Source organism: Mixophyes fleayi, chromosome 1, assembly GCF_038048845.1.
Source record: "Mixophyes fleayi isolate aMixFle1 chromosome 1, aMixFle1.hap1, whole genome shotgun sequence".
NCBI lineage: Eukaryota > Metazoa > Chordata > Amphibia > Anura > Limnodynastidae > Mixophyes > Mixophyes fleayi.
Window position 1 is genome coordinate 356,625,303 of NC_134402.1, and position 27,717 is coordinate 356,653,019.

A 27,717-nucleotide genomic window follows, 5' to 3' on the forward strand; every position below is an offset into this window, starting at 1 on the left:
GTGCGTTATTTCTGGAACCAGATCTAGCCTTTTCTGTCGAGGGATAATAGTGCAGAAAATCTCCAGTTATTTCTGTTCTTCACTGAAGCGACACCTTGCATATCCACCAAAATGGGGATTCCCTGATAGCCATGGATGCAGTTGATGGCCCAGATGCCCAGGTGGAGTGTAGAATCATGGCTCAGAGCAATGCAAAGTAACAGCACAAGCTTTTCTTCCCACGTATGGGCAAGTTCATAATTTATGTCCCTCCATAACTCTTACTGTTCTTATGGACAGCCTGTTTGGCTTGCTCTGGCAGGCTTGATGGATCAGACAAGATGGAGGTCGTTGTGCTCAGATAGCGGAGTCTGCTCAGCACCACTAGGGGAAGAATGATTTGAAAAATGAAAAGATCTTGCCTTTTAAACATGCAAAAACATGCAAAGTAACATTGTGCGTAAAGTGTGTAAGTACTTACTGGGCCTCAAAGTAGGGAGGGAGCAATGCAGATCCAGCCATTCTAGAGTGCTGTTGTATAACTCATCGATGCAGGTTGTTGATACCATGTCATTGAAAGAGTCAAACAATGGTTTAATGATGATGCTGAACTGAGTTTACAGAACAGAATTAAGGAAAAAAGGTTGACATGAATAGGAGTCACTTGATGAAACAGAACAGGGGCATATTGGGGGGGGGGGGGGGGGGTATCTGAACGGCAGGGTCTAGAGAAGCTGTGAACGCAGAGGTTACAGTCTATGAAGATATAGAAGGTGTACACAAACGTTTTATTACATCTGGTCCAATTTATGTTTCACTGAATTCCTAAATGAAAAGAAGTTAACACAGGGAACAAACTTACACCTAACATTCTGCACATTTAATGCACAATCACCATTTGCTGACATTCATCAAATTACAAAAAAATAAATAAAAATAAAAAATCGTGACCAATTGCTTCATTAATACTGTTTTTTCTTCTTCTAAGATAACAAACTGTATGGATTAATTAGGCCTTAAATTATACCAGGAGAAAGCAATTCTCCAGAATGTAATAAAATACTTCCTTCTAGCCTCAGGATGTTGAAGTTCCCCTTAGCCCTCTATGAGGACTTGAAAATATAATAAATGATTTGTATAAACAAGGGAAAGGCTGTATGATATACAATTGCTTCCTGCTTGTAACTTTCACTATCAAAATCATCATTTCAAAAATAAAAATTAAAGGAGACGACTTGGTAAGATCTGGAAGACCTATAAAAAGCTCTGACAGAATGGCTGGTAAACTGACTATATATGCACAGAACACACATATCATTGGCAAGGAATTGCAGAAAGGCTTAGCTGACCCAGGCACAGTGATGCACAGCACACAAAAATACAGTGGACAGAAGAAAACCTGTCCTACAGCCGGAGCACAGAAGTCAGTGTCTGAAGTACGCAAAACAATACTTAGAACAAAGTGCTGTGGACCGATGAAGCAAACATCATCATCATCATTTATATAGCGCCACTGATTCCGCAGCGCTGTACAGAGAACTCATTCACATCAGTCCCTGCCCCATTGGAGCTTACTGTCTAAGTTCCCTAATACACACACAGACAGACAGACAGGGACTAGGGTCAATTTTGATAGCAGCCAATTAACCTACCAGTATGTTTTTGGAGTGTGGGAGGAAACCGGAGCACCCGGAGGAAACCCACGCAAACATGGGGAGAACATACAAACTCCTCACAGATAAGGCAATGGTCGGGAATTGAACTCAGCGCTGTTAGGCAGAAGTGCTAACCACTTAGCCACCGCATATTCAAAGATTCTGAAGCCAAGCTCGTCAACTCTATGGGGCCAATTCAATTCAGCCACGTTATTCTAGGAATAACGTGGCCTGCGCACTATTACCATTAGTACGGTAATTTTAACGCTGATTTCTGCTTGCACCTCTTGGGACCGCAAGTAAAAATCTGGGTTAAAATTACCATATTAAAGGAATTAGTACCTAGACTAACATGGCCGAATTGAATCTTCCCCTAAAACTTTAGAGAAATGTGGTAGAGCAGGGGTGTCCAACCTTTTAGCTTCCCTGGGCCACATTGGAAGACGACGAGTTGGTTTGGGCCGCACATAAGATACAATAACAATAACGATAGCTAATCATCCAAAAAAACCATAGAAAACATAGTTAACACATTATATATATATATATATATAATCACTTTTTTTTCCAAATCCCCCTATACATACCTTTCAATCGCCCTGTTCAAAAAATCCTCTCTAGTTATTATACTATAATCACTTTTTGTATTGTTTCGATGCAATATCAATAAAGTGCATTTATGCCAGGCATTGTATATCAGGGTGCCCTGACCAGGCCTGCGGTACCTGACATATACATCACTGTGACCCCAAATTGTGACCGGTTTTGCTAATTACACCACTATGTTAGTTAAGAGATAACAACTTATAATGGGCCAAAGAGAATAATATATAATGCCCCATTAGTATTAAAAGTAGAAGTATGTAGCAGGGAGATAAGGTCCATGATGCTCCAGGACCAGGTGACTTTTATTCACTGGTCAGCGTCCTCTGAAATAATAAAAAAAAATCCCCCATAACTTACCTTTTAATCGGCTTGTTCTCCTGTCCTCTTCTCTTCTTTTCTCTAATTCTGTGCTGCTGATTGTTCTTCTCGCGCGGGTGACTCCTCTGTGCTGCGCTCCGCAATGGATGTTGGGCGTGATGATATCACGCCCGACATTCACTGCGAGCACCGCATGGAGGAGGAGACAAGGGAGGGAGCCCAGGGCCCTCTTAACAACTTCTTGGGCCCCCACAGCAGTGCACCGGGGCCCATATATATATATATATATATATAAAAATGGTAAAGGGCGGAGCCTTCAGGTGTATACAGTGTATATAAACATATAAGAACAAATGTACACAGAAATAGTCCAGAGGAGTTAGAACAGGACGGTGTCTGTAACTAAAAATCACTGTAGTACAGGATAAATATATTCAAAAGTTGATCGTGCAGAATAAATAGAAGTGGTGTGCGTACCAGATATATAAAATCAAACCGCTTATTTGTATAGTAGCTCCTTAGAAAATCCCGGAGTATGATCTGCAACCAATTCTCCTTAGCGATGGATAAAATGTATGTTCTAAAACAACCGCGACACCAAACTTATCCGCTCATCATAAAAGAAAATATATAAAAAGCCATGATTTTATATATCTGGTACGCACACCACTTCTATTTATTCTGCATGATCAACTTTTGAATATATTTATCCTGTACAACAGTGATTTTTAGTTACCTGCGGTGCAGATACAGACACCGTCCTGTTCTAACTCCTCTGGACTATTTCTGTGTACATTTGTGCTTATATGTTTATATACATTGTATACACCTGAAGGCGCCGCCCTTTACCATTTATATCCTTATATCTAAAAAAAAATATATATATATATATATATATATATGGGCCCTGCAGCCCGTCGGAGGCAGCAAAAAAAAAAAAAAAAACAAACCTGGAAAAAAAAGTCAATACTTACCTTGTGGTCAGCTGGCTATCTGGCTCCCTCCATGGTCTCCACCGTCGCGCTCCGCAATGGATGGCGGGCGGGTGTGATGACGTCACGCCCGACATGCACTGCGAGCTCGACGGAGGAGACCATGGAGGGAGCCGGATCGCCAGCTGACCGCAAGGTAAGTATTGACTTTTTTTTTTTTTTTTCCATTTTTTTTTTTTTTTTTTTTGCTGCCTCCGACGGGCCCCCCTGGGCTGCAGGGCTCCCGGGCACCTGCCCATTGTGCCCAATGGAAAAGACGGCCCTGAGGGAGCCTGAGTACCAGCTGATGTGATTGCAAGGTAAGTATTTTCTTTTCTTTTTTTTTCATTAACAGTGCTGCCCCCTTGCCACAACCAAAACTCCTTCTGGGCCACATTTACAGGCGTGCTGGGCCTGTGGTAGAGGATCAATTTCGACAGCTACATCAACAGACAATGTGAAAATTCTATGGTGAGCAGATAATATTGTTCATATGATCTCTACATATGTAGGAATGGAAACGCAAGACGGCGTCTCCAGATGAGACAGAAAGCAGTATGCCCAAGTTACACGGCCATTTGCTGTCAACCAATACAACAAGTTTATGGGGGGAGTAGATATGTGCGAGATAATTGATTGAATGAGGGTAGTGCGCAATCATCCTATCAAAAATGTTACCATAGGATTGCCTTCCATTTTCTTAGTGTTTCCATGGTAAACGCATGGATCCTTTTCAAAAATAGCCAGAAATCAAAACATGAGTTTACTAGAATTCAAAGCAGGAATTGCATCAACAATAATCCAAATGGGCAAAAAGAAAAAAAAAGAATCTTAAAAATCCTCCACGATGCCACGTCAAAAACTTTACCAAGCGCACTCGCTACATTTGCAGTTAATGCAGTTTGTATCCAGAGTGTATGGACTTGTTTCATACTTAACCAAAGACCAACGTACACATGTGACCAGTTAATTTTTCCAGCATTTCGACGCTAAAATTAAAAAAAAAAAAAAACTTAAATTGAAAGCTATTATCTTTACATTAAATAAAAATCATTATTATACATCTCTAAAATTATAAATTTGTCCCTGAAGAGGTTAAACTGTGAAGTGTTACCAAGTACTGACTGACTGCTCATCTTTTTCACATCTCACATTCAGAGACTTATTTTTTCAAAATTGGTTTAATTCAGCAAATAGCAAGTGTGCAAGAAAACACCCCTGTGGTCCAATTTATTTGGTCCCTCTCAACATAAAAAATAAACTACTAAAGTGGAAGGCCTATAGTAAAATGGCAATGTTTGCTATTGGCTATTATGAAAACTGCATATCGCAGCTGAATTTCCCGATTACCTACATGATCCAGACAGGTGCTCCTTGCTGTAACAACCAACAGCAGTCACATGGCAGCTGACATTCCCCAGGTAGGGGATTTTTTATTTTTTTTTAAATATGTAAAGCAAATGACTAAATAAAAATAAACTGCTGGGCTGAAGGAAGGCACATTGGTGTTTGGTGGGGACTTTAGCTAGACACTTCATCTGGAGTCAGATTCATCCATCAAGATTGCCAGGTATTCAGCGAAATTGTAAATAATCTACCAGAGACATCTATCTATCTGTATGGGAGGCTCATAAACGTGTCATCTGCGCCAAACTGATACAATTAGGTTGCTTATATGAATACTTCAAGGTATCTCTTTTTATTCCTCTGAAAGCTGAAGACTTCGGAGACTATGAATAAATCTTCCCCATTCGGGGAAGCTTTTGTAGAAATGACAGAGATGAGGTGGGCTCTAAACAAACTTATCTCCTAAAACGACATAGGTGCCGTAATTGCTTCTTTCAGTGGAGAAACAAGCCAGGTAGGCTACAAGAGAGCTTTGTGCCCTCAGAGAGCCGCAGCTTATATACAAAGTATAAAGGATGACATAAGAAGGGTTTGTCACACTACTCCAGAGATGGCAGCGGCTTTCTGCACATTACTCTAAATTGTATAATCTCTCCCGGGGGTTCCACTCAAGAAGACTTTAAAATATGAAACGATCTTCTTGTCTACTTGTAAAGAGATAAACCCTCTCAGAGACAGAAACACTTGATTGAGAAAGCCTCTCTCGCTTGGGGCGTTGGAGGAAGCTATCAAATCAATCTTCAATGGGAAAAGCTCTGGCACAGACGGGTTTACAATTTCATATTATAAAGCCTTCAGGGGAAAGTCAGCATTGAATGCCTGGAGAGGAGCCATCTCTGAATAATCCTGTTTCTCAAAACATCCATAAAGATGGGATGGCATGTTGAGACATTTGGGTCTAGGTCAAACTGGGCTTCACAAGATCCATACACCCTCAGCTAAAATTAAAATCAACAGTAACTTCTCCAACCCGTTTGAAATCACAAATGGTACCAGACAAAAGGTGCCGACTTTCCCCATTGATCTTTGTACTATATATGGAGGCCTTGGCAAGAGCCATAACCGCAAGCCCCAATATAGTTCAGGAACACAGGTATGAACCAACTTTAAGTTAGTTCTGTTTGTGGATCTTTGTACTATATGGATGACCCTCTGCCCGTGACTAATCCCATCATTTCAATTCCAAAGCAGTGGAGCAATAAGAACTTTTCATGGCTAGGGAGGATTATCATTAAAATTAATATCTTCCCGAGAATCATCTACCTTACAAACTCTCCCTATACACATCCCCTGCAAATGGTTCTTAGAATTGCACAGCTATAAATAAGAAACTTCATGTGGGATGGGAAAAGGCCAGCTTTAAGCAGGACATTACATACAGGCACTAGCACGTAGGTCTCCTTCATTTTGCCACTTACTATGATGCCGTCATGCTATGCAGGATTCTGGAGTGGACAAGGGTAAGAGAGAACAAGCAGTGGGTTATATTAGAGCAATCATCTCTCTCCTTCTGCAAGCATTTTGTTGCCATAGCTTTCTAACTGCCCACCTTACATCACCCAACAATTAACTCTAGCTTAGCATGCTGGAGCAAGTTAATGGACCAAAAACTCATCTGATTAATCTCACCGTTTACACCACTGTTTGCGAGCCCAAACTTTCCCCCAGGAGATCCTAAAAGTGCGTTTAGGCTTTGATCACAAACAGTCTTCTACAGTGTTGGCCTCAGGTGTTCTCCTTTCCGGCGGTACCTGCAGCTGAAACATATCCTAACCATAGAAAAAACCTGTACGGCATCAGGGAGAGAGCTCACACTATTGAAACAACGTTCCACCTGCCCTTCACATATACTGTCCAGTATTTATAATCTATTATTAGAGAACCTTTTCTTCTCATTTCCAAAATTCACTAGTGACTGAGCGAGACATAGGGGACTTAGTCAGGGAAAATAATTGGCCTAATATATTCAATACACCTCAGGCCTGCTCAACGAGCAAAAAGATCAGCGAGACCCAGTACAAGATTCTATACAGGTGGTACCGGTGCCCCAGTCTTCTAGCCAAAATGTACCCTGATGTTCCAAACACCTGCTGTAAGTGCAATTGATCAGTCTAGACACCTTTCTACATCTCATGGCAATGCCCCAAGGTTCTTTTTCTGGGAAGAGGTGATTACCACCTCCAAAGAGATCAGATCATGACAAGGGAGGTACCAGACTGTGTAAGCTTTTGGATATTAAATCTAATAAACATGCCAATAGCTCAGTACAAGACACCCCTACTGAAACACCTAAACAGTGCTGAGATACCATAAAGGCTGTGATACCAGTCCACTGGAGATCTCCATTACACCGTACCTTGAAAGATTGGCTTACAAGACCAGACTTCTGTAAGAGTATGGATGACCCAACGTTACATTCGAAGGACACATTTGAGAGGCACTCATTTGGTCCATGTGGTTAGAGTTCAAAGAGTCTGAGAAGTTCACCACATTATATTTCAGGATATAACAGATTTTATTCGTGATTACTCAAACGTAAAAGATTGGGGCCCCTGGATCCCCTACTCCTCAACCCACCCACCCTTTTACCCTTTTTCTCACCCCTCCCCACATTTTGTTTATATTGCTGTATTCATAACCTAGATAAGACAGCCTGAGAGCAAAAATATTTATCTATATGTCTAATCATAAAAAAGAAATTGCTTGGTCCAAAAAGGATACGATCCAGAATCTCCAATTTTGAATTGTTCTGGTTTTCACATACTTGTCGAAAAGATCCCGCATGTGACTGACCCTTTGTGGCGTTATTGGTACCCCAGTGGCTGGAAGCTGCTGTTGACAAGAACTGAAAACAGGAAGTTTATTTCATTACCAGCGTCCCTACTGCAAGGCAATTCTCATAATAGGGTTTTATACTAATCTCTACTGAAGAAGTTTTTGCCTGGTTTACAGAAGAAAATGAGACCTGGAAAATACGTACTTGATGGCAATGTTCAACTCTTCCACCTCTTCCCTGAGTCGCCTCATTTCCTCCAACACATGAGCCCTTTCTTGTTGCAGTTTCGCAATATGCTCCACTGTCTTCTGTAGTGTGATTGCATGGCTGATCTGATTCAGACGACATGGAATACTCAAGTTATTAAACCATCCCCCAAACATTTAGAATGGATAACAGCAATGACTATTGAGCATCAGAGTGACGATGTCCATACTGAACGGTATACAACAGTGATACTACAAACATCCTGATAGCAGGTAATGATTTATGGAGTGACATGACCGCAGCGAGAACAGCATCTATGAAGAACATACTTCTTACCAGTATTTATACCACAAATAAAATCCTGTGATGATGCACAATATTCTAGAATACTGTAGAGTGAGTGAATGCAATTACCGGTTTGGTGCTTGAAGACACAAAACTGTTCAGTGTGTTGAAGGCAATTTTTATATTAAACCTCCTCTTCTGTTCTGCAGAAATATGCTTCAACCTTTGATTCTGTAATATAAAGATACTGCGTTAACGTATACCGGTAATGGTCCTTTTAGGTCTACATGGGAGTTGCATGGTGCCTTTTTGCTCAGAATGATAAGGAAACAATCAAGATGAATTATAATTAAAATACAGTTTACAGCAGATTCATATTCCAAACCCATGTTCCTTTACATTATTTTAATGTTTGCTATACACTAAAGGAAGTTCTCCAGCTTAACAATATTACTGAATAACTTCCCTTGCCAATAACAGTACTAGGGACCAGTCTCTGTATTTCGCAGGGTCCAGACATGTGCTCATAGATGGAACTACTGCTTAACACTGACAATATCAAAAGGAAGGAAAGAGCAGTCTCTGGATTCTACTCCGAGAATGTCCCTTAGTTTTTATGGACTCCAAGTGAATAGGAAACAAGAACTCTTGGTACCAAAGGGTAGGGACACATGGTCAGATAGATTGGCAATGTAAATAAATGTTTACTCAGGTAGCAAGCAGTTCACCATCAAACAGCATATACACTCTACTGACCTAGTAGCACACGCATGGCTTTACCAGTGAGCTTGGCCCACTGCTTCACATGTACCCCCACTTGTCGTGCTGTGAACACATCACACAAGTCTACTACCAAGAAGACAACAGTCAAGCCACCACCAAGCTAGGCCTCGACTGGACACCACTCGAGTCCCTGCACACTGTTGCACATAGCATTGGCTCCACCCTACAATCACTTAATCCAGCAGGAACTGTAATCCCCAGCCAGCACCAAACAGGACTCGCTTCCTCTCCCCAATCTTAGTATTCTCGTACCCAATGGCATTCCGATGACATGACACGGTGGGTACCAGTCAAAGCTTCCATGGGAAAGGAATCCTTTTGTTTTACCTTATCATGAAAGTAGGACTCTGTCTAAAGGACCACCTTGTTGTCCCTACCTTCTCCATGTTCTCTGATGAATTGCAGCACTGAGTTTGGATGTTGGCCCAAGAACACAATACATATTAAACAGAGGGGTCAATGGCATGAAAAGACCTGTAAAGGTACAGAGCCTTTGCCAAGAGTGACTTAACCCTTGAGTAGAAAATAGCCCTTTGCTCTCCCAGGAAGTTCCTGACCATGTACGTATTATTCAGACCAACTGCTGAGGTAGTATAATCAAGGATTAACAGTATTAAATATATACATTTAAATGGAATCAGCATTCAGGAGTACCCACATGTTAATTAAGAACCCACTGGGACCATAACCATTAATTACTATCTGGGGGAAAGGAAGTGCGGATGGGCTTCGCAATCATTAGCAAAGGCCTGGCTTTTCAAACAACAATCAGTTTCTCCATTGCTCTGCTCTCCCTAGCAGGAGAGATCTGAGACAGCGGCTCTCACTGAAAGCCTGAGTGTTGCCGTGTTGTCTCCTGTTACATATGGAGTGAGTGCGAGCAATGGGCTGAGGTCAGGGCTGTATATCAGTGCAGGACCCCTGCTAACTTCAGTAAATGGCTCCCAGGAAAGGGAACCTCTCCAAAATACTATTATCGGTAAGGAGAATTTTCTCAAACTGATTAAGTGGAAAACGTCTTGAAATATATTAAAATGAATATAAATGTTAGGAAGCTAGAGATATGTGTGAGCCATCATTAATAATTTGATTATTAGCTAACAGAGCCCAGTAGGTTTCCAAAAAACAAAAGGGTCATTCATAGATTAACAGCAGCATTCTATAAAACCATATATCTATTAGATTTATACTAATGCTCTAAGTGAATGCATCGCTCAACATGAAGATTTTCCAACCAAATATCATTCTTATGTACTGGAATCCTGAATGCAATACACAGATGTGTGAACAAGCAACACCAATCAACAAACATGCACTATGGAGACATGAGCAATGCAAAAATGTTAACTTATTGTCCTGTTCTTGTCAGGCTCAGGATGAGGTTGTACCTTGGTTGCACAACTATGAGACCCCACTGTGGTTTTTCCTGAGCTACGCGGGGGGCTGAGGCTGTGTTCCGATGCACATGGGGATCCCTGCCTTGAATTCTGACAATCCCGGCCTTAAAAACACATAATATATAAAATGTTGAGACACCAAGAAATATGTTCAGGTACATATAAAATTATATCAAAGAATCAAGAAAGCAGTAGGCTATCAAGAATAGTTTGGAAACAAGAAAAAAAATGGATATGTACGAGTAGCTCTTCAGAATAAAATGTATATCCAAGTATAGTTTGTGTATAAAGTCTTGTAAATATCTCTATAAGCAGTGAGTTCTAATGTAAAGGCTTAGAAGTAAATATATATTGAAGTCACCTTCATAGAAGTACTGCCCACAGCCTTGTGCATTTATCCGTCACAATACTCCTGACTTCTAATATGAATTATATTCACACTAGACAGCGCATTATCATAGATGCTATTGCGCTATACTCTTACTTCTACATTAGAACCGTTGCTTGGAAAAAAACCAAAACAAAACCACTTAGATTATACTGTATTATACTCTTAGATGTGATTGTCCAGCAATGTGGAATATATTGGCACTGTATATAAAAGGATAATATTAAAGCACGTTGCACAAATATATATGTAAAAAAACGCCAATCTGAGCTCTTCCATATTGTAATGCTTACTGCAGCTTTACAAGCCACTCATAGTAAAAGGTATGGAAACTTTTACACAAATATTTATGAACTTTACTAAATAGCTTTTCATATTGGACAATCATGCAGTTTTGCCTAGTTTGTAGGAGATAAATTTCCAAAATAGGTTACAGCGCCCAGAGTGAGGTTTATGTATTTTTATGTACCATAAAACATCAGTCTATATATATATGTATATATAAATTTATAGATTTGCCGATTATTTCTCAAGTGCCGTAAAAGAGCAGTAAAGCCAGCATAATCAGTGAACAATGGACAAACCATAAAACACAGGTATAACTAATATGTCGCAATGAAATACATCATAGCATGGTGCATTCTCCCTCTGAGCTCACAGGATGAAGGAGAAGGCACAGTACTGCAATTCTGTGAGGGGGCCATCTCTCTCTTCACCAAATTCTCTTCTGATGGGTTGGGATAGAGTCGAGTCACAGCAGACTGGGACTTCTGGCTGCCCTGAGATTGTTGAGCTGTTCCAACAAGGATACTGCCATGAAACTCCCCAGAGGTCTGTTAGATAAGGAAAACTAATAAGTGATCAATTGAACAAACAGAATAGGGGTCAAATGTCAATGACTGGATATACAGCGTAGAAGGTCAACTGGATTGGTTGACCTCACTGACAGATACACACACAACATTTACCAAGTTCCACAAAACATTTCAGAACTGTTGATAGATTGTATTAACCCTGCTTGAATGAGAATAATGGAAACACTTTTTTATAAAGCTTTATATGGAGAAATTACAAAGTAATACAAGGGACGGCCTGAACTTAAGAGGTAAATTTGATCAGCTTCTTACTCCTGCAAGTCCAGCTGGTGCAATGACAACGTTGGGTTGAGTCATCCTTGGTGCCAGCATAGTATCTGTCTTACGTGAGGCAGGAGATACGATCACAGCTTGAGTCGGACCTGAAAAAGATGCTGCAAGAGAGATAATCGGGTGCCCCATCAGAAGCATGGTTAGACAACATAAATATATACAAAAACATATGTTGGTATTACGGTCTATTTCAAGGAGCTGCCAAATAATAATAAAAAAAAAAAAAAAAACAAAAAACTAAAAAGTGACACTGAAAGGTAAAAAAAATGGAACTTGTGGATTTCATATATAATAAAATAATAAAAAAAAAAAAAAAAAAAAGTTAGATTAGGCTCAATGAGGATTCCATATTTAATACAGAAACTTAATTGCATTATCAAAACACAAAACATGTGAGATGACTAAAACCCAGCAAAGGTCATGACTTCTATCTTTATTATTTTCCTGGGTGGGAACCCCTCTGTTGTAAATCTTAAACCTGTCCTCAATTCTCACCAGCAACGTGGTTGTGGTTCTCCTAGTAAGAGCCGAGGTGGACATCCTATTAGATTATTGGGAACCATTCACCTGGGCTTATGTAAGGAGATCCACAAAACATGTACGGTGTCTGAGGCCAGGTTTGATAAATCAGTGCTGTAAACTGTAGCATACAAAACTATTTCAACAAGAACCCATCACTGACATATTGTAATAATTTAGCAATTTATAAATATAATATACAATTCTTCCCATAGAAGGGAGAGTACTTCACTCCAAATCTGTATGTTAGAATTGCCTGTGTAATGTAATCAGCTGCCAATAATTATTTTATATACAAAATGTCACAATATTCTTCACGCTGTTAATGATATATCCATCAATGATGAATATTATGAGCGATATGTAGAACCAGTTATAACTTGGTCTAAACAGAACAGCCTTGGGTTAGGGGATTCAAGTAATGGAGTTTTGGAATACATCCTAGGGAATTCTTTAAAAATAAATAAATTAAGATCTAACCACAAATGGCAACTGATGGTCAAAAATCATACTATGTAAATTGATAGAGAAACTGAATGCATTTAATCCCATAACTTGAGCCACTTGTGACAGGTGATGTTTTCTAACAATTGGCATTTCTCGTTAAGATTATACTGATGTAATACTTGATATCAACCACTAGGTGTCCCTGTGCGCTCTTTTTCTTATGTGGACTTTCTATTCAACTTTATTTCTAGAGATTCCAAAGTATATTTTGGTTTATTTATTGGGCAAGTTGCCAATGATTTAAGAACTGTGATGTTCAGGTTTTAGTTATTCCTCGTGTGTTCCAAAAGGAATTGTAGTCAGCTCAATACAACGCTCAGAAGTTAAGAACTGGAAAATAAAAGCACACAGAAAAATATAAAAAAGAAAAAAAAACAAAACTGTGTGTGTATGTGAATTCTTTCTGTCTTCATGTTAACTTTTATAAGGACTGTCACGTATAAGCTGCCTTTTCTCTGTACCGAACGGAATATTTGTGACCTGTATTATTTCTCTGCTGTTAAAAACGTTCCAAGGAACATCTCTCTTGCTGAGAGTAACATCATAGGCAATACGGACTCCGAGAACCTTGGCGCACTACAACCAGTTTCATACCATATTTACTGGATTTCATTAGGGCATTTTAAATTTCAAAAGTTCACCACACTCACTATGCAAAAATAAAAGTCTGTAAATTGTACAGTTACATGGACTGGACAATTATACAATTTGATTGCTCCACAAACAAAACCGGACCTATTTTGCTTTGCAGACATCTCTTCTTGGTTGTAAACAAACAATAAAAGCTTACCAGGGGTAAAAAGCAAGGACAATGTCTCTGGCTGGGGACCAGGCACAATTTTTTTAGGCTGTTTTTTCTGCTTGGCTCCAGAGCTGGAGAGTGCAAAGTACGTGTGGGGCCGGGGGGCATTCTGCTGAGGGACTCCGGCAGTTTGCAGTGAAATGTTGCAAGGCACTTGTTGCTGTGTAGTGAGAATGAGGCTCTGGCTCTGACTGAAGGTAGTTGCTGAAGGATTATGGGTAAGTGTGGCAGAGGCTGTGTGCGTGATGACGGAGGCAATTGGGAACTTATCATTGTCCGAGCTTACAAAAGAAGTCTGCGGTGCCAGGCGGGCGTTTGGAGGCACGGGTGGTGGAGCAGAGGGGGTATGGAAGATAGTCACCGGTGGGGAGAAAATGGGGCCAAAACCATGCTGGCTGCTTATAGAAGTTTCGGAGTTAAACTTGACTGGCCCATGAGCAGCCGAGATGCTGCCCACACTGGATGCTCGCTCCCTTCTCACTTCTGGTACTCGAGGAAGGATGGAGGGAGGACCTGGGGACGGGATTAACTCCTCATCAAGATTCACAGGCGCGAGGTTGCTTGATGGCAAAATAGAAGGCTGAAGAAAACAAACAAATGCGAAACAGGTGAGATGCAGCAGCATTTACCACACATATGTCAGGGCAGAGCTAAATGGCAACATTATTGGAGCTAAAAGACATGGCCAAAATACTTATTAATTCCATATGCAACAACCTCCATTTAAAGATGCACTACCACTTAGGGGAGCAGAGCTGAATACCGGGGCTGTGTGACACTGAGGGAGGTGAGAGAGGACCAATCAGAATCTGCAATGTCCATATGAAACACTGCAAAACATTTAGGGTCAGTAAGATTCGCTTATGAACATATTATCAAGCTTGAAGATCCATAAAACACTGTCATATGGCAATTCTGTCATATAAACCGAAACAATGTGTGTCTTACCGCCATTGTCTGACTACAGGGACGCAGCGCAGGTTCAGGCAGCGGGACGGCAGATATGGTAGAAGCGGAGCTAAATAAAGTGGATGGCAGAATTTTGGAAGAGAAAATATCTGTTAAAGAGAGAAAAAAATAAGAGCTTAGGAAAAATCTACAAATATTTTATATACACACTTAAAAAAAAAAAAAGGCATTTAATTGTACAGACAGGATTAGATCACAGTGCTCCCTAGCCTATATTATGCTATGACTTTCATTTTTAGTGAAACACCAGTGTTAAGATATTGTAACAATAAAACAGTGTTCATAATGAAATACACAAAAGTGGGGTCCGCTCTTCTAAACCTATGTTTGAGCAGCCAGTGGGATGTGTATGGGGCTAGTCCTAATCCCCAAGGGTACAGTAAATAGAAAAGAGGATCCCCGGCGCTATCGAATTGAAATGGTATAGTGAGTTCTTGACACTCGGCTAGAAGCCTGGTTTATTAAACATAATATAATTGATAGCCAGTGTACTGATGTGCGGCACTTATAAAAACAGTGACAATATAGTCAATCAACACACAGTCCTACAATAACCTTTTGTAGTGTTACAAGACAGTGCTGTATTAATGGCATACAGAAGTAACTGAATATAACTGAACAATAGAGGCTCAAAATCTGCATGTGCCAGAGTAATGGCAGCAAAGAGTCCATATGAGTCCAGTGCTATGTGCTAATAAGTCCAGCAATCCTTACACTTGTTGTAAAGAAAATGATGATCACGAGGGTTAATACTCCTGAAAAGTGTGCACTGCCAATGCAGCTAAGATGACACTAAGGGCTAGATTTACTAAGCTGCGGGTTTGAAAAAGTGGAGATGTTGCCTATAGCAACCAATCAGATTCTAGCTTTCATTTATTTAGTACCTTCTACAAAATGACAGCTAGAAAACTGAACGATCCTGGTCCGGTATTCAGGTTTCCACGTGCGGCTGGACAGCTCTTCCGGGTCTTCGTCAGGTAGAGTAGAAGTGTGACACTTCTACTCTCCCTGACGAAGCCCCACGTGGGTGAAACGCGTAGGTTTATACAGGACTGATACACAGAATCCACTATCAGCTCATGAGCATCATTTCTTATACTTATTCCAACATCGGTATCGCGCCACTGCGCATGCGCATCACCCGTGGCAACCGCCAGAGACGCAGACATCCAGCTGCACAGAGAGGAGGGGCGGCCGGCCGGGAACTCCTCACTGCTCTCCTGCAAGACCTGGAAGAGCTGTCCAGCCGCACGTGGAAACCTGAATCCCGGACCAGGATCGTTCTGGGCAATACCTCCGGATCTAGGTCAGGGACTGTTCAGTTTTCAGTTTACCGTCTCACACTATGTGTATGAACTCAATCACCATGACCACACTTAGTGTCTTCTTAGCTGCATTGGCAGTGCACACTTTTCAGGAGTATTAACCCTCGTGATCATCATTTTCTTTACAACAACTGTAAGGATTGCTGGACTTATTAGCACATAGCACTGGACTCATATGGACTCTATGCTGCCATTACTCTGGCACATTCAGATTTTGAGCCTCTATTGTTCAGTTACTTCTGTATGCCATTAATACAGCACTGTCTTGTAACACTTCAAAAGGTTATTGTAGGACTGTGTGTTAGTTGACTGTATTGTCACTGTTTTTATAAGTGCCGGCACATCAGTACACTGGCTATCAATTATATTATGTTTAATAAACCAGGCTTCTAGCCGAGTGCCAAGAACTCATTATACCATTTCAATTCAATAGCGCCGGGGATCCTCTTTTCTATTTAGTGTTCATAATGAGGCTGAGGGGAAACCAAAGGATCAGCAGTTTATTTATTTTAATTTTTCCCAATTAAGAGTTACAGATATTCAGTGGGAATATTATGCAAGACATAGGATATATTCACCAAACACTAAATAAATATACTATTGGCTAAAGTTAAAGGAGTTAAAAATCGATTACAAAGTCATACAAACGTTATATACCCTTTTTACTGAATCCGGAGGGGATCCTGATGGCTGATGTACTGTTCCCAGACTGCTCTGCTCTCTAATCTTACAACTCTCACCAAACTAAACATCTCAATACCCCTCAAAACTAAAAGGTCACGGAGGACAGGCATTGTCATCAATTTAGCGCGTTTTTAATTTAACCAAGTGAAAGCTACATAACTAGCTATTGTGTTCCAACAACTAGGCCGGGAATGGCCACTATAAAGTGACCACGTTCTACATAATTGGCAGCCAAAGCCCCACTATATAAAGAGCTAGATTTGTAAATGGAGCATAAACAGCCAAGGCACAGACTGGTACGTCAGTCGTAAAAACTGTAGTTTGAGGATGATGTAAAAAAGTGGATATTTTGCCACTGCTTTGATGATCGCTGTAGTGAGGTGATATTTCTATGCACCGCTTCAGCAAAAAAGTAGAATGTTCAGTATTTTCCACGAGTCAGAAATGATCTCAACTTTGTCCCTAGCAAAGGTCCAGATCACGTCCAGTACCTTACTGTCAGTTACAAGAAAACGTCTCAGTTATTGTAAATTTAAAAATAATTGAGCCAGTGAATTGAATAAAGTGGATGTGGATTTACAGCATTGTAAGTTTCATAATGCAAGTTGTTTTCTAGTTATGTATGTTGAGTTTAAGGGAAACGGAAATAGAGAATTAGAACTTTAAAAACGATAAACACTTTCCCCTGCTGTCCTCCTTTTAGGCGGACAAAGCTGAAACCAGAAAAGACACTTAAAGATGCTCGGTCAACACATTCTGCATTATCCATCATTATCTGAGGAACCTTGTTAATCATTTTGCATTATTGTGGTATAAACTTACAATAAATACTACAGTAATTTCTATGATATGCAACAACATCCAGCCTGCATGCTATTAATGATCACAGCAGTGAAGAATGTAAACATTAATCAAGGGTAAACAAACCAGATTTATTTTTAGGCGTAGTCCTGATTTAACTTAATAAACTTCTGCAGCAAGCAGGTCTGAGCCTCACCTTCAAGTATTTACCCAGTGTACAGTAATCTATTTTTGGCACAGTTTTGCTGCAGAAGAGAAAGCTTATAAAAGCTCTTGTGTTGAAACAGGAGCGATTTAGGTCTTAAACGCTGGAATGCAGAGTTTGGGTGGAAAAACATGGCTTTAATTACTCCCTTGTATCCCCTGCCTTAGGCCTCATTACATCCCTCTAACACAGTAAATTGCTGCCAATTTTATATTGGTTTGCCATACCAATAGCAAACACTGGTCAACACTCCTCTTATGGCAAATCATAAGAGAGTGATTTTGGGGTACATGTGGTTGTGGTTGAGCAATATTATACTCTTCTCTGAATAATTGATACGCCATTGAAAAACACAAGAATGCAAAAAAATGTAATGGCCAGACAGAGCCTACTGACAAATCACACTGACATGGTCTCAAATCATACAAAAGTAAACACATGAAATACAGAATGCCATTATATCTGGTATAGTAACAGATAGCAGCAAGCTGATCCGGACAATTACAATTAATGCAAAGTAAAACGCTATTTGTACGATTATCTTTTATGTGGGTTATCAGGACAATCATGTTGGAGGCTCCAGCAATAGTCTGCCATCATGTGACTGTCCTGTGTGTCTTGATACCTTTCCTCCATCACCTTCATATGTTCAGGGGCGCACGGAGGATTTGTCAGGGGGGGTTTCATCTGCCCCCGGAAAAAAAAAAAAAATCTAGAGACCTGCCGCGCCGTTTCAGCTGCACTGTAGTATACAGCAGCCGCGGCGCTGTCAAAGAAGCGTCCGCGGCGGTGTTGTATACAATACAGCACCGCCGCGGACGCTTCTTAGACAGCGCCGCGGCTGCTGTATACTACAGTGCCGACATGTAGGGCACTTTTTAGCGGCGGGGGGGGGGGGGGGGGGGGGGGGGGGGGGGAGACCCAGAAACTCCCCCTGCGTGCGCCACTGATGTTGATGAAACCTCTTCCCTTGTTCCTCACTAAAATCACCAAGATTATTCAGAAAATCTGTGTAAATGGCTAAAGAGACAATGTACCTTTATGCTCATATTAGTACCTACATTTATAAAGTTTGTGAGCATGATTTGCACCTGTTCTTTATAAATGTCAGCTTTGTGGTTCTCAAAACCTAAGACATAACTGAACCAAGCAGAGGCTTCACCACCATTCAGAAATTATGACATTAGAATCCTTGATAAGCATGAATTTGAGGGCCATCAAAGACTACAGCTTTTAGTATTTCCACACTTCGTTCAGGGAATGGTCTTACCTTACAGCGAATGAAAATATATTAAACAGACAAGAAACAAGAAAAACAATAGACAAAACGAACCGCTCAACCGCCAACTGACTGCTGGTTGGGTGACCGATCACTTATACGCAGAATGATTGCAGAGTGAACATGTAGAAGATTTGCGTTTCTCGCCTTATAGAATGCTCTAGTAGATTTACATATGCACGCATTATAGCCAAGTTCCCTGTTAATTGAAGGTGTCCCCTACCTCAAGAACGAGAGGCAATTCGGAAAAAATATTTTCATTTTTTAATTCAACAACCACAAAATTCCTTAAATTCAGTCAAATATTTTTAGCAACTACTTTTTTGTTATCCTGTGTAACATAACACACACACACACACACAAAAGGATCTACCCACCTGGAAAGGATTCAAACGTGTCCATTAAATCCAAGTTGGGCTGCAGTGGAAAAAGCTCTGGTTGGATCATATCGGCATTGCCGGCATGTGCTGTAATAAGACAGGAAGACCAGACATTCAATTATTTAAAAGAGACATTAAGTTAAAGTTGGACTTATTCTAAGATAGATAGTCATCATCAATTCCTCTCCCTGATCGTAGAAAGGATTTGCGAAAGCACCTTTGTAAAATAACCACACCGAAAAATAAATAAAAAAATATAAATGCTAAATAGCCAAAACCATTAACTCCCCAGCTAGCTGAACCACTGGCAACCAAACTCTGAATCCATGTCAGTTGTGCTGATTGTGTGCCAGATCTCAGCTGAGACCCAACACACAGGAGAGACTCTATAGGGCAGGTTCAATAGGCCACAAGGTTCTGTGGGTGTTTCTGTGCAAAATACCAGTAATTACAGTATACAAATCTTAGATTATAGAGGTGCCAGCAAAAATGAGGAATCGACACAAAGATGTTTTTATAGTATAAAGGAGATTAATTTAAAACCATTTTAAAAGACAATTTAACCCCACATTCAGTTTGCAGATTGACCCTTCAGTAAGCGGAGATCCAACACCTTTACTCGCTCCACAGTTCAACTGGGGGCTTTAGCACTCAGCTATTAGCTTTAAAACCTGTGTCCGTTTGTAAAGCTACCAATCCGTACAGATTGTTTGCATTTGAGCATTCTGGAGAGAGTTGGTTTCGTGTACATTTGCCCTCTGATGAAGTTACGTTGTAATGAAACGCGGTTGGGTACTATGGATGTTTATCTTTGACCTTGTCAGTTAACATTTCTAAAGCATCTTTTTGTTATTTTGGACGCTATTATCAGAGAAATATACAAGTCATTACTAATTGCAGCCCACCCACTGTGAACAAACTGATTATTTTCGAGATGCCGACTCCTATAAGCCGACTATTCCAGAGCAATGTGCACAAGTCCGAGTTACAGTCTATCACCGATTCCATCTTTACCCGGCTGCATATTCATCGTGAGACCACCCGGGGTTATCAGCTGGACAGGTGGAATCTGCCAGCGGGTTCACCCGGGAGGCTCCAGCTACTGTGTGGTGTACTGATTAGCTGCGGATCAGAGGTCAGCTGAAGCCGGTTGCCGGCCCGTGGAAACGAAGGACAGGTTCTGTCAGTGAGTATTCCACTGATAAGTGGAGTATTACTCTTTAGATTATCCAGATTCACAAAAGTATGACTGTGGAACATATGTTTTTAACAGGGAATAATCCACAGCTAAAATTACCTGTATTACAACAACCACATAGTTACTAACTATCTATATTATCTATTATCAATTTGGGATGATGTCTACGATTGACTATTTTTATTACGAAGTGGGTGGCTCTACATATGTACAGTCGTGGCCAAAAGTTTTGAGAATGACACAAGTATTAGTTTTCACAAAGTTTGCTGCTTCAGTGTTTTTAGACCTTTTTGTCAGATGTTGCTATGGTGTACTGAAGTAAAATTACAAGCATTTCATAAGTGTCAAAGGCTTTTATTGACAACTACATTAAGTTGATGCAAATAGTCCATATTTGCAGTGTTGACCCTTCTTTTTGGAGACCTCTGCAATTCGCCCTGGCATGCTGTCAATCAACTTCTGGGCCACATACTGACTGATGGCTGCCCATTGTTGCTTAATCAATGCTTGGAGTTTGTGAGTTTTTGTTTGTCCACCCACCTCTTGAGGACAGACCACAATTTCTTAATGGGATTAAGGTCTGTGGGGTTTCCTGGTCATGGACCCAAAATTTCGATGTTTTGATCCCCGAGCCACTTCGTTATGACTTTTTGCCTTGTGGCAATGTGCTTCATCATGCTGAAAAAGGTATTGTTTGTCACCAAACTGTTCTTGGATGGTTGGGAGAAGTTGCTCTTGGAGGATGTTTTGGTACCATTCATTATTCAGGGCTGTGTTCTTAGGCAAAATTGTGAGCGAGCCCACTCCCTTGGCTGAGAAGCAACCCCACACATGAATGGTCTCAGGATGCTTTACAGTTGGCATGACACAGGACTGATGGTAGCGCTCACCTTTACCTCTCCGGACAAGCGTTTTTTCCCCAATGCCCCAAACAATCTGAATGGGGATTCATCAGAGAAAATTACTTTACCCCAGTCCTCAGCAGTCCAATCACTGTACCTTTTGCAGAATATCAGTCTGTCCCTGATGTTTTGCCTGGAGAGAAGTGGCTTTTTTGCTGACCTTCTTGACACCGGGCCATCCTCCAAAAATCTTTGCCTCACTGTGCGTGCAGATGCACTCATACCTGCCTGCTGCCATCCCTGAGCAAGGTCTGTGCCCCGATCCCGCAGCTGAATCAAGTTTAGGAGACGGTCCTGGCGCTTGCGGAATGTTTTTTTGGCGCCCTGAAGCCTTCTTCACAACTATTGAACCGCTCTCCTTGAAGTTCTTGATGATCCGATAAATGGTTGATTTAGGTCCAAACTTACTAGCAGCAATATCCTTGCCTGTGAAGCCCTTTTTGTGCAAAGCAATGAAGACTGATTGTGTTTCCTTGCAGATAACTATGCTTTACACAGGAAGAACAATGATTTCAAGCACCACCCTCCTTTTAAAGCTTCCAGTCTGTTATTCTAACTCAATCAGCATGACAGAGTGAACTCCAGCCTTGTCCTCGTCAACATTCTCACCTGTGTTAACGAGAGAATCACTGACCTGATGTCAGTTGGTCCTTTTGTGGCAGGGCTGAAATGCAGTGGAAAAGTTTTTAGGATAAAGCTCATTGTCATGGCAAAGAGGGACTTTGAAATGAATTGCAATTCATCTGATCACTCTTCATGACATTCTGGAGTAAATGCAAATTACCATCATAAAAACTGAGCAGACTTTGTGAAAAATAATATTTGTGTCATTCTCAAAACTTTTCGCCATGAGTGTACGAACAAACAATTTGCAGGGTTTTAATTATGAACATATCAGGCAGTTGACTGAAACAGACTGCATATCATACTGCAATAAACTGATGACCATATCCATTTTTTATTAGCTGTGTTTTTTTTGGGGGGGGGGGGGGGGGGGATTTACAGCTAAACTGAATTGTGCACAATGATTTGAATACATATAAATTTATTCTCAACATTGTTTCATTATTCCGTTTGGTTATTACAAGGTCCACTAACATCCAATTTTATATGCTTATATATGTATGAATTGTTTAATGTTTTGTATGTCTTTATTTATGTTTTGAAATATATTAAATATTTTTACCAGGTTACTCAAGAGTTAAATATTTATAATTCTTTTGTATTATATATTTTTATAATTTTTATTTATATTGTATAGAAGATTGTTTTCTTAGGTTTTTAGTGCTACAATTCAATATTCTCTTTGGCTTAGTATAAATACGTTTATATTATTACTATAAATTACTTTTACATTATTTTAGGCAGTAGTATGCAGACTTAAGATATTGTATATACATATCCCCATCTTATATATTTTAGCACTGTTGAGCTTACTTGCAACTTAAAACATTAGTACTGTACCGGTTACAGGGCTTGATTATTTCAATAAAATGAATCTCAAACTATTGGCTATTTCCAAATCAATTAAAAAACCTAGAAGCCAATATTTGTTTACGTTTCCTTATAATGAAACACAGATTTTTATTGTAATATCCATATAACGGCAGAAGATGAAGTATTACTTAATCGTCACAACCAAAGCAAACAAAAAAGGACAGCTCTACATAAATGATCATTTTAAAATCTTAATACCCCACAGACAATTATATAATGCTAGCCACACAATTACATTATTATTATTTTTTTCCTTAAAATCTGCCCTCCTCTCCCTTAGCCTCATGCACTACATGAAATGAGAGGGAGGAGATCCCCACATAAACATTTCTATTTGGACACCTGAAATATCAGAGATAAGCCCATGATCGCTGGATACAAACGATAAACCATGTCTCATCATCATACTAATAGAGCACTGTACAGTAAACATTGTATAGGAAAAGTACACGGTGCCAGACTTGTGGTAGTTACAATCAAGATTACGAACATGGAAATAAGAAAAGAAGAGTAAGAAGGCAGACACTGCAACCAAGATCAGTCCCTTACAGCTCAGAAAAATAATTTTACATAGAGATGGAGGACACAATGTTATCCTCAGGTCTTGCAGAAAGCCACCATGTTTCTACCAGGACACAAGCCTCGCCTTTGCAAACTATTGTATAAACACACAGAAAACACTTACCAATCTCTTTTGGGTTGTGCTGATGTGAATAAATAGTAGAAAATAAAGTGTCACTGAATTCTGCCATAAGCATCTCCATATCCAGGAGAGGCTCTTCCTCCTCTTCCATCGGCACCGGGGTGTCTCTGCCGTCCACACTGGTATACCAGGGGATAACATCATCATCCTGCAAGACAACAGCCGTATATTACACAGTTATTTCAGGGACATTGTATTATATAACACCACTTTCTGTACACAATCTAGTACTGGTGCTTACATTGCATTTGTCATACATGGAGTAAGAAATGAAGTCATTTGATGACTAACTATTTATCAACGTCTTATATGCCAACTAAACCAAAATCTTCTCTTAACAAAATGACTACACACAGTAAGACCGTTTCTTCTATTCTCTGCAGAAAAAAAAAATCAAATATGCAAAATGCTAAAATATACAAAAAAATAAAATAAAAAAATACTACAACAAAAACCTTTAATGACTAAAAGCTGTTTGGGCAATAACCCTAATCGTCCGTCAAATCTGCTGCCTCATTAGAAAGTTGTACTACTTTAACCTAGGGCCTTCTCATGGTATTTTCATTTGTTTTCCTTACTGTAACATGCTGAATATGACAGGACTATACCATAAATGATCATAATAACCATCAGTACAGCACAAAGTTAAACATAGAATTTAATTTGCTAGGAGTGTCTGCTGCCAAAAGAAACTGGAAGCCACTCAAGTAAACTCAACAGACTTGAAAAACAACAGTTTTGGTGTCTGCCTTGAAAAGGAGGATTGTTGTAGGAAGCGAATGTGGCAACGTGTTCCTGGCTCTGTGCACAGTCACGCATCAGTATCACTCTGACATTCAGCTCCAACCGGTTTGTTTTGATTGAGTATTATAAGAGAGTTACTCACTTTAACCAGACTTGAGAGATCTTCATCTTTGTGCTTCTGTAACTGTTGAGAGATTCACAAATGTTATCAAATAATCACTATTAATTTGGCCTTTTCCATGGCTTGGAAACCTGCTTGGCACCAAAACAGTCAACTGGTTGTGAAGCCCAGACTGCAATGTCTGCTCAGGACAGCCAGAGACAATGAGGCTCCGAACAGCAGAGTTCATTATCTTGTAACAGGTTTTACTGGCACCAAGGAATAACGCAAACACCATATTTAGTCCTAATTATTTTGCTGGCTAAGTCATTAGAACATTGTTGGCAAATTAAAAGATCATATAATTATTGTTATTGTTAAGTCCTGAAGCTGGAAAAAGTCATCAGTTTCTAGCTTTCCAAAGAAAAAAGGACAACACTTCAGGACAATCGTCAATATATAGACGGAGGTGCACACCTATCCAACGGTTTCAAACACAATTATTTTAATCAGCCTGTCAGAAAACACATTAGTGCTTTACATAATACAATGTTGAACTGACAGCAGAAAATATCACAGCATAAGTGCAATGTAGCTGGAGAATAGCGAGAGTTTCAGTAAACTGATGAAAATCAGATTATGGATCAATTTGGCACAGGTTATATTTTATTAACACACATTCTGTCCTATAAAACTCCTATATTATTATTTTTTTATGTTTCTGTTGCCGTAACGGATAGTGTGTAAGTTAGTCTACTGTATTTACTGGTCTCCCTTTGCTGTTTTTCATAACTAATGTGATTTGAGAATGTTACGTACGTCAACATACAAAGCAAAACAAGAGAACTGAAATGAAAGAAAACAGGAAGAGGTCTTACCCTTTTCTTAAAATACGTCCTCCACTTGTGATATTCTCTCACCACGATCTCTATTCTCCTTTTCCAATACTTTCCTTCTGTTGCAATTGCCTAAAGAGCGAGAGAAAGTAGTCACACTGATGAAACATACAGATCACCAAATTGGTGAAATTTTAACATTGCCAAGATTTCTCAAGCAGTAGTGAATGGAATAGTGATTTATGATGTAAAAATATCCATTCTATTTTTGGACCTTCACAAACACAATACTCTAGTTAATGTATGATAAAAATTGATATATAAATGTATAAGTTGTGTTTTCAATGTACAACATAGTTCCAGAGTACCAGCTAGACTTCTATTTCTACTGAAAGGTCATCTGAAAGATTCTAAATTACTTTCCTCTAGGATTCTCGCGAACAGTGTCCAATTTTCTATACACAATAATTCCCTCGGATTTGAGGACATTTTCAGGATAATGGGCCATGGAATGGATATATAAGCTACATTTAAATATTAAGAACGTTCAAAATATAATTTTATATATATATATCTCTACTATATAAATGCCTAGTGGCGTGTGTGGAAAAAAAAACAAGCTGCAGCGCCACCTGCTGTGCAGAGTTATACACTGACCTATATATTTCTTGAAGGAGAAGTGACAGTTGGGAGTGGTTGGTGGTTGCCGGGGGTGACAGTGGGGAGTTTTTAACACCTTAAGTAGCTTGATTTGACTAGAATGCATGAGTATCATGCACGGGTTAACTGACCTACTAAATTCTTAGTGTGTGTGGGAAAAAAAACCTCAAAAAAAGGCTGAAATTTGGTATACCAACATTATTGACGAGTTGAGGGGTCAAACCCATTTTCGTGAGGTAATTGTACCTCATGAACACATGTGTACAGTGGCGGATCCAGGGGGGTGTGATCGGGGCAATCGCCCCCCCCCCCCAGCAGGGGTTTGCACAGTATGTGCAGGTCCGTTTGGCAGTGACAGTGTGCTGCCCGGCTGCTCTGATTGTGTTTTAAACACAATCAGAGCAGCCGGGCAGCACACTTTCCCTGCCTGTCACTGCCGAGCGGACCTGCACATACTGTGCAGCCCCCGGCAGCCTCAGAAGTCGGAAAGGGGGCCGGGCCTAAATCGCCCAGCCCTAACATCCCCCCAGGGAACAAACATTTTATAGATCCACCCCTGCATGTGTAGCGGCGTGTGTTAGTGTCTGTGTAAAAAACTATTTTCTCAGAAAGGGCTCATCCGAATGACCTGAAATTTGGTATACTGACATTATTTGACCAAAAAAATGCATGACTATCATGCACGGGTTAACTTGTGTGTATATATATATATATATATTATATATATATATATATATATATATATATATATATATATATATATATATATATATATATATATATATATATATATATATTATTATTTTTTTATTCTTATTGACCTTTAGTGAATCTTTATCTTTATATACTAGTAACATCACTAAGGCCCTGACTAAGACAGTCCTTCAGTATTGCCGATAGCAACAAAATATCCATTACCAATTCTCCAGCAAGACCCCCAACTTAGTAACATTTTAGCTGCTGCGTGACATGTAGAATGAAATCATTTTCCCCATTAGCCCCTGGACCCGTGTCCTACCAGTCTACTGTCCCATGACTTACCAGCCTACGTAGCTCAATATACCTTTAAGCAACCTCCCTTTGCACTTTGGGCTTTCACAAATATTTTGAAAGCGGTCAGGAGGTGAATTGGCCCAATATTTCAGAAAGAAAGCTCCCCTCCACACCGGACAGATCTGAAACACCTTGCGCCCAAGCAGTAACGGATGCGGAAAAGACGAGATCTACCGATTCATGACAAAAAAAAAAAAAAAAGTTCCTTTCCTTCTCAGAGAGATTAAACTAAATAAGAGCGACAGTTCAGGTTTCAGCCCTGAAAGCTGTGAATAGTCTCAAAACTGAGATTTCTGTCAGAGACGGGATAGACCAAAAAGTGAAAGGAAAATGGAAGAAGTAGCTGGATACCAACAGGCAGTTGAGTCAGAACTTTAACAAACCTCCCAAGGTGTTAATGAAGAAGGTCCGGAGAACCAGGATAACAGGGCATAGAGAAATAATCGAATAGACAGAGGACCCTGGAGGAGATGGAGCTCCCTAACCTACAAATTCACCTTAAAAAGCTCTTCTCACAACTCTCTTGCAGCCATTGGGCATTAATCCTTTGCAACCCAGAGATGTGACCTGGCAGCTAAACTACTCTATGGCAACAATAAGCCACATTACGTGAGGAAATTAAAAACCAAACTT

The 27,717-nt window shown here is 40.0% G+C and overlaps 1 protein-coding gene across 1 annotated transcript in view; it reads right to left on the minus strand.

The window, feature by feature from the left end:
• MLXIP (MLX interacting protein) overlaps positions 1-27,717 on the minus strand; it is a 69,664-nt gene that overhangs the window by 1,967 nt on the left and 39,980 nt on the right. Inside the window, exons 4-17 of the mRNA XM_075178021.1 lie at positions 25,414-25,503; positions 24,578-24,619; positions 23,674-23,839; positions 19,389-19,478; positions 14,697-14,806; positions 13,737-14,328; positions 11,900-12,021; positions 11,431-11,605; positions 10,376-10,488; positions 8,334-8,435; positions 7,917-8,044; positions 7,658-7,781; positions 461-590; positions 1-363 (exon numbers count right to left, since the gene is read on the minus strand). The exon at positions 1-363 is cut by the window's left edge and continues 1,967 nt beyond it. Of these exons, the coding sequence (XP_075034122.1) occupies positions 242-363; positions 461-590; positions 7,658-7,781; positions 7,917-8,044; positions 8,334-8,435; positions 10,376-10,488; positions 11,431-11,605; positions 11,900-12,021; positions 13,737-14,328; positions 14,697-14,806; positions 19,389-19,478; positions 23,674-23,839; positions 24,578-24,619; positions 25,414-25,503 (2,106 nt within the window). The 3' untranslated portion in view covers positions 1-241. The remainder of the gene's footprint in view (positions 364-460; positions 591-7,657; positions 7,782-7,916; positions 8,045-8,333; positions 8,436-10,375; positions 10,489-11,430; positions 11,606-11,899; positions 12,022-13,736; positions 14,329-14,696; positions 14,807-19,388; positions 19,479-23,673; positions 23,840-24,577; positions 24,620-25,413; positions 25,504-27,717) is intronic.